The sequence below is a fragment of the Prunus avium genome, chromosome 1 (genome assembly GCF_965620075.1).
Source record: "Prunus avium chromosome 1, drPruAviu1.hap1.1, whole genome shotgun sequence".
Lineage (NCBI taxonomy): Eukaryota > Viridiplantae > Streptophyta > Magnoliopsida > Rosales > Rosaceae > Prunus > Prunus avium.
In genome coordinates, this window is record NC_142284.1 from 42,933,153 (window position 1) to 42,941,688 (window position 8,536).

An 8,536-nucleotide genomic window follows, 5' to 3' on the forward strand; every position below is an offset into this window, starting at 1 on the left:
TCCGTTGCTTAAGGTAGTTGAACTCCACAAAATCTGCTGTTGTTGTGTTAGTGGTTATTGTGGAGATTGTTATTTTGTAAGCTTTGTTTTTCAGATATATAAGAGAGGAAACCTGCAGTATCTTTAACACTGCGAAATATTCTGTTCAAGCATCCTTTACATTTAAGTTAATTTCAGTTTTTAACAACCGCGTCCCTGTCACCGTCATCTCATAATATATCGTTTTGGGTAGGAAGCATAATTAACTAAAAGGAAACCAACCATCAAGAGAATTGCATTTATTTGCCAGTAGATGATGGCGAAATATAGAACATTATACCTAGCTTGAGAACAAAAAAAAAAAAAGAAGAAGAACCAAACTATATAAGGCCATCTATCTCATTTCAAGGGGAAGATGCTATCCTAATAACTAGTAATTAACTTAATTGGTCTCCAATGATCCCTTAACACCTTCTTACCAAAAACAAAATCAAGTATTCTAAATCGTTTGGTTTTCATATCATAAAGATGCAATTTGGGTACCTCATCGTCATATCCCGGTGAATATCCAAGAACATAGTGCACTAGTGCAAGCTCACCGGTGTGGATTGTGCCCAAAAATCTAACATAGCACCCATGACCAAGTTCCCGTGTGTCTTTTGGCATCAAGCTAATATTCTCCTTAACCCACACATGGTTTTGATAGTCCTTCAAAATCCATAACACGATCTTGTCTTGCTTCCACGACTTGTCAACAAACACACCCAAGCATCCCCCCACCTCAACTACAACTGCACTTTCTCGGCAATAAGAATTAGCAATGCTACCATAAAAGTGATAATTATCTTTATCATCACAATCATCAAACTCTTGCGAATAATCTTGGGGTAGTGGCATCACTCTGAATGTCTCCTCTCTAACGTCAAATCCCACTATCACTTTCTGCTTCTCATAGCACTACTAGAAATGTGGCTACTAGCCACTGATTATTTAGATACAAATTCATTAAAGTGCCTTGTGAATTTTTTTTGGAGACTAATTCTCCCACCATGCCTATTAAAGATATTTGGGATAGACATTGGTGTCTAATACAGAAAAGTAATTTTCATTCTTTTTCCTTAGTATTTGGGCATTTTTATCAGTCCCAATTTGTTATTATCAGTCCCAACTTGTCAAAGGACACTACTAGAAAATCAGTCATTACCCACTGATTATGTAGATACAAATTTATAAAAGTGGCGTATAATTTTTTTTTGGAAACTAAGAATCCCATTCTGCCTATTAAAGGTTTTTGGGATAGACATTGGTGTGTAATACAAATACAGTGATTTTCATTTTTTTTGTTGTAAATATTTGGGCCTCTGTTATCAATCCCCATTGAGGCTCCTTTTGACGACATGTATAAAAATTTTCCCCCAAAATTTCAATTTTTGAAATTTAAAAATCCCTCTCTTTTTAAGCTTTAATACTCATATTCAACCACAAATAGGATAAGCGACGTGCTCTCCTTCCCCTTTGCCTTTGGTAGAAGTTGGATTTTTCTATTCCCTTTTTTTTTTATCTGCCCTTCCATTGTGGATTTTGATGTATTTTGTTTTGGGTTTTCTGCCTTTAATGAATTTACATCTTTCTCGACCAACACAAGATACTCATCTTCAGTGTTTGTCTTGCTAGATTTGATTTCCACACTCTGTTGAGTTCTCTATTTTATTTACTTCTGTTTTATTCTTTCATATTCTGTCTCTCACATGGTCTTCCATTTCGTTTTGTTTTTTTTTTTAATAGCGATTTGCCTTGTTTTTGTCAATTGATCTAACAAACATGGGTGATTGGTAAGATTTGGTTCTATTTCACTCACTTTTCTTCAACCTGCTCTGTTTTGACATTATTATTTTTAAATGTAATCCTTACAAACTGATTTTTGAACTATAGGAGCTGTGGTCGATTCCTGGGCCTAAAGATTGCTTGCAAAACAGAAGAATGGTTGTTCAAGTTCAAGGTTAAACCTCTAGGTTTCTTCTTTTCCTAAGAAAACAAAATAAATAAATAAATAAATTATGTGTGATTCATCCACGGGATTGCTTAGTGAAAATGGTTTTTTGTTGAAATGTAACCATATTTATGAATCCTCTTATATACCACTGGACCTCACAAATTGAAAGGCAAAAAATTGATTCAAAGCAAAAAGAAGAAACCAGTGGACAACACCAATTAATGGATACTTGGACATCACAAATTGAAAAAATTAATGAATTCAAATCAAAAGGAAGAAGCCGTTGGACAATACTAACTATTACTAAGTGTGAAAGTTTTTTTTTTAAATATCTTATTCCCATTTGGAGACTGATATCAATTGCTAAAAAGAAAATTATAAAGGGACAATTAAACTTAAGAAATGTTAAAACAAATTAATAAAGGGACTGATTCACTCAAATATATTATTGATCTATTTTGTATAAGAGGATGGACTGATGACTCAAATGGTCTCTTTTGAGCAATACCCACCCCAAGCTAGGACACTGTTAACTTAATGGTGGCTGCATAGTTGCTATTGCTTAAAGGGGGCTATTAATTGTATCTAAAATTAATAATACACACAAATTCAAAGCAGTAGCTAGTCTTTGTTTTTTTAGTAGTGTAGATCCAATGTACGGTCCCATTGAGGCACACACTTTCACTATTTCTTCTATGAGAGACAGAGGCGTAAGCTAGAGCATCAAAAGGAAGATGGCCAGGGTCTACCTGCAATGGCCTCCATGAACTCGTGCCTAGTGTGATTATGTTGAACCCAACATGACATTTTCCAAGTCCTTTGGAACGAAGATAGAGGAACTGGAGAACCTTATACTCGTTGGAAAGTGGACTGTACCCAAAGTGATATGTAGCGGGAAACGGCCAGTAACCTTCTATTTCAATTTCATTGAGAGGAAGTTTGGTACATTCTCGGGTGCTAGGGTTAAGTATAAAAACAGGGCCACGCCGGGAAGATAAACATACCAAACCCCATACATTCTGCACATCATGTGGAAGGCCAAAGCTGAAAGCTTTTCGCAGATTCTTGCATGAAAATTTGGCGGCACGGGTTGGAAAGCACCCTTGTTGCTCTATTTTTGAGGAGAAGAACACGTGTTTTGACGAGCGGGGTCGTAGTTTCTCCTTTTTCGCGGCTCGGTGTTTCTCCTTTTCGAAAAGGAAGTTAGTGCTGCTCTTGTTGCTGTCATCACAGCGAAAGTTGTGACAGGCGGCGACAAAGGAAGGGCTGCGGATGAGGGAGGACCAAGACGGGCATACGCACCTACACCTTATCAGAACCTCTGCTGGTAGCCGTGGGAGTATATGAGAGAATATGATTTCGGTTGGGAGCTCTGGGATTGGATGATCATGATGATAAGCTTCCTACAAGAGTTACAACAAATTAATTAAAAACAAACAAAGAGCAGGGAAAACGGCAATCATGGATACATGTATGTATATATTTATATATCTCAGATTTACCAAGTTCCTTGAACGGCGTTTTCTGGCCATTGAAAGACCTCCAACCTCAAGCCAGAAAGTCTTCACATTAAACCCAAGAACCAGGGCACAGGAGAATAGTACGCTAATAAGAGGCAGAAAAAAAAATTAAGAGATGCTATATACTTTTGTTAGCTAGGGTTTCCCTCATATTAATAGGGTGTTGTTAAACGTACCCTAACTGAGTCAAATTAGTACGGTGTTGTTGTTAAATCAAAATATTTAGGAACGTCTTTATATGGGCCACTTATTGGAGAAATTACGACTTATTGCTATTAATGGGCTTTATATAATCTGTTAATATAATATGTTATCCTCGATCACAAGTCATTAGACTCATAATTCAACCAGTTTTGCATTCCCACGAGGAGTATATCTAGAGTTCAACTTCTAATTTATATTCCCACGAGGAATGTTTGCTGATTTGTACAAATTAAAAGTTACTTCATCAGATCATTTGGTGGTAATCGTGGGAGTATATGAGTGAATATGATTTCGGTTGGGAGCTCTGGAATTGCATGATCATGATAAGCTTCCATATTCCTTGGATGACTTTCTCTGGTCCGTTCAACGACCTCCAACGCACAAGTTAAAAAATCATTCAAAGTTGAACCCATGGAACAAGAGATTACAAGATTCCAAGAAGAATAAACCAAGAGAGATGTGATGCTTTTGCTTGGGTTTTCCATCGCATTTATAGGAAAACCAAAAAGCCCTAATCATAAAATAAGTGGCCCACTTATTGCCACTTATTGTTCTGGGGTTATCAATGGGCTATATTGAGTGGATAATTTGTCTATGGTTAAGAAGAGAAAGTATATAAAGAAAGAATCCTAACCATATCTAAATTTGTACCGGATTTTATTTAACTTTAAAAAAGGAATCAGATTTTATCTTTTATCAAATACAGTGAAATTTGTTTTCAGATACGATTATTAAAAACTTGATTATATTAATATAATTGGAATTTTGATTTTGATTTCCTAGTCAATTCAAAATTCCAATTATTTTATCCCTATATTTTGTTAGGATTATGTTATGGTTGTTTGTTGATATCCAATAATTAGTAAAATATGGAACTGGAAAATTACAAATAAAATATATATATATATATACATACGTGCTTTATCCGGCAAAATTTTGCAAAATATAACTGAAAAGTTTGGTCATTGTATAATATTTTTAACATCACATTCTCTCTCTTTTGACTATGATTCTGGACTGTTTTTTCAACTTAGCCACCATCTACCGCTATCATCACTATGCGAACTGAAAGAACAAAACTTGAATCTAGCAGCACTTCCGATTGAACAAACTTGGATACTAGGGTGCTTCTCACGGGGAGCTAGAAAACTGCGGCAAAGGGGACATGTGGCATGCTGAAACCCGGTCCACCTGTCCAAGCATGGTTTATGAAAGAGATGAGCACTTCTCTCATCTCAATTCTCTACCGCATATGCGGGATAAATGAGAAACACCCAAAACACATGATTTGACCTTCTACAAGATCAATTTGATTATATTATAATGACAGGCAGTGGCGGCCTAGAAAGGCTAATACGGGCTAAAAAGCAGCTTGCAAGAGCAGGTTTTTAATCATATCCTTGGGGAAACAAAGCAACAATTTAGGAGCTAATATGGGCTAAGATAGTTCAATCCAAAGAATGATGAAAAAGTAGGAGCTTAGTTAGCGACTAGAAAGGCTAACCCTTTTTTGGGAGTCCAAAGGTGCAGCCCCCTACTACCCAATTCTTGTCTAGAAAATATTTTTGTCACCACTTTAATCCAAGGTGTATCCTCACTCACTACCCTTCTTAACACATGTCCATAAGCATAACTATGATTAACATTTTACTTTGTATTATGTAACCACGGTTATGCATATATACAAGTGTTGAAAAATGTGGTGAGCATACACCTTGGATAAAAGTGGTGAGCAAAAATGCTCTCTTCTAGATATATGTTATCATTCTCAATCACACGTCACCATGAGATGAGACTCATAATTAAACTAGTTTTGTAGCGGCAAATGATAAATGAAATATTTATATGCTCAATCTCCCTTTTCTTATTTTTTTTGCCATATATTTCTCAATTACCTTTGTTCACAAAATATTATTGAAAGGCCAATGCTACTGACTGAATGAAGAGAAAACATAGAAAATTATTACACGCTGATTGTCTACACCAAGATTTTGACTGAGCAAGAAAACATCTTTCGTCATACAGATGCACAAGTATTAATTAGACATGCAAATATATGTATATATATATTTCCTCCATCTCAATATATCCTTGACAATAGGGATTGCATGCATGGGGTACTTCTCTCTCATCCCATTCTCTCTCTTTTGACTATGATCTGGAGTCTGGACTAGTTTTTCACCGCAGCCACCATCCATCGCCATCATCACTATCCGAACTGAAAGAACAAAACTTAAATAGCAGCACTTCCGATTGAACAAACTCCTGGGAATGGGATACTAGGGTGCTTCTCGGGGGAGCAAGAAAACTGCGACAAAGGGGACACGTGGCATGCTGAAACCCGGTCCACCGGTCCAAGCATTGTTTATGAAAGAGATGGGCACATCTCAGTTCTCTAACCTCATCCCCTTCCTCAATCTTGCATAGACACACAGCACACTCCTCAGGACTCTCGTCGCTGGTCCCAGAAGGCTCGGGTTTGCAGTGAACTGTGCTGAGCGATGGCTCTATGGTTTGCTCTGAAGGGAAGCCAAAGCAGTAATCATGAGAATGTCCGAAGAAGGAATGGTAAAGGAAGATGTTGAACAACGAGCTTAAGTGGCTGCAAATTACAACCATGTAATTCCCCATGCTTGATTATAATTTGTACAAGAAAAGGAAAAAATTGAGTTGGTTTATTGATTTGAAAATGGGTGCAGTTTTGGGTGAGTTTCTGAGGACCAAATACTTATAGGCTCGGGAGGCATGGGATGCATGGAGAAGATTTAATGGAGGAGGCAATAATGTTACTCGACATCGTCATCACAGTGACACAATAATGCAACAAAAAAAAAGGACAAAGAATTAATGTGGCAAAAGTTTGTGTTGTGATTAACATGTCATTGTGGACATTTGGATGATCGTGTGGTTGTGGTACTGCGCACGTGATTCACAAAATAAATGGAAGAATTCAAAAGCAAAACATTTTGGTATCTACTCAAAGGACGATGAACCGACCGGGGGGACCAATACTACAATTCATTAATTTCAAATTCAATTTTGTGGTCACAATCTTCTTGACTTTCGTTTTCTTCTTTCTCAAGATACAAAATGCAAATCAACAAATTTGGTATCACTTCAAATGATGGATGGAGTTTGAATCATAAACAATGGCACAAGAAATTAAAAACAACATAACAATGGGTTGCTTGTTTTGTAGTTTACGTGCCCTCTCCATTTTGAAGAAATTAGCATCAACTGACGTTGTTGATTGGTACTACGATCTAATAAGATTAAGTAGCTTAGACATATCAAGGATTAAAGACAGTCTATTAAGTTTGTAGTTGACTATATAAACTATACACATAGCTGAGTCTTGTTGGACCGTAGTACCAATCAGCAACGTCAACTATCACCATTCGCCAAAAAAAAACAAATATTTGTATCACTTCAAAGTTCATTCAATCGAAGGCTAACCTTTCCTGTGCCTCATGTCCATCCTTCTTTGCATATGCATAATTTTTCGTTTGTAAAAACCTCAATTTTGATCTGAGAGTCCTTATCAACTTCGCTAGAACTCTCGTCACCATGCTTCAACCTGAAATATCCAATCCAAGAAAATACATATATGACTTCTTTTTTTATAAATTTTTATAAACCAATCACATAGTAATCAAATAAGCATGTAAACGAAACAAACATCGAATTGCCGTACAGTTAGTTATAAGTCGCCATGCTTGGGTTGGGTTCCACGAAAAAACGTTGTGTTATGTCAATTGCCGTACAGTTTCAGGTTCGTTGAAAACGCAGAACGCAAACAAAACAACAACCCAAATCCACGAATCCAACGTTAAAACACAATATCTTGTTTTCCACGTTGTCCAAATGCTGCCACGTCGCTTATAAACAGAATATTATATTATTGGACTTGAAAACTTTTTACACTCGGTTTTTAATGTTTTGCTTTAATAGTATTATTGTTTTGTGATTCTATTGTTGTAGTGTAAAATGGCGTATGTATTACTATTACATATCATATGTGTGCTAATACTATACATTTCTTTTTCGTGATTTTAACCATTTTAATATTGATTACTTTTTCTAAATATTCGAGGTTAAGCTGTCTATTCTACAAGTCCTTGTTAACCCTCCAAAGATGGAGATGAGAACAAGCAAGTCCTTGTCCTTGTCCTTGTGTTGTTTTCATGCGGAACAAGATGCTTGTGTTACTCTCCGAGTTATTCGTCTTTTCAGTATAGATTATTGGAAAATGCTAGGCATCGCATATCAAATTGTATACTACTCTTTAATAAAGGTGGGTCATATTGTATTAGTGGGCTCTACTTTTATTAGGGCTCGTTTGGTACGTCGGACTGTACTAACTAATTTTTGTTGGATAATATTAATCTATTTCGGAGAATACTGACTATTTATTCATAATATTATAACGCGTTTGGTGCTATTTCGGATAAATAGTCTGAATAAGTCATATTGTGTTTGGTCTTCCATCGGATAACAGAGGATCATACTCTTTTTTTTTAATTCTTTAATAATTTAAGTGGAAATTGAAATCTATATGACAAATTTTTTTTAACAAGATTTAAATGACAATTTTTTTTATTTTGCCAAGATTTATAAGATAAGATTACATAAACTAACCCATTATCAAAATTGTAGAACTTAGGATCATATGTTTTACATAGTATATAAGCACATCTTTATTGATGGAAAAAAAAATCACATCTTGATATTAAAAAAACTACATAATGTAAGTTCTTTCTAGTCTTTGAATCTCAAATACTAACCTTGATCTACCATTGTGAATAAGTATCTTCTTGATTGTGAATAAGGATCTTGCTTC

General features: G+C 35.8%; 1 protein-coding gene across 1 annotated transcript; it reads right to left on the reverse strand.

The window, feature by feature from the left end:
* Window positions 1-402: 402 nt before the first annotated feature.
* On the reverse strand, window positions 403-6,327 carry LOC148297866 (putative F-box protein At5g62660). Its single transcript, XM_088248733.1, has 5 exons — window positions 6,097-6,327; window positions 3,475-3,534; window positions 2,621-3,375; window positions 848-934; window positions 403-775 (listed from the first exon to the last, which is right to left on the reverse strand). Exons 1-5 carry the CDS (start codon window positions 6,325-6,327, stop codon window positions 403-405), a joined length of 1,506 nt encoding a protein of 501 aa, XP_088104859.1.
* Between the last annotated feature and the right edge of the window lie 2,209 nt (window positions 6,328-8,536).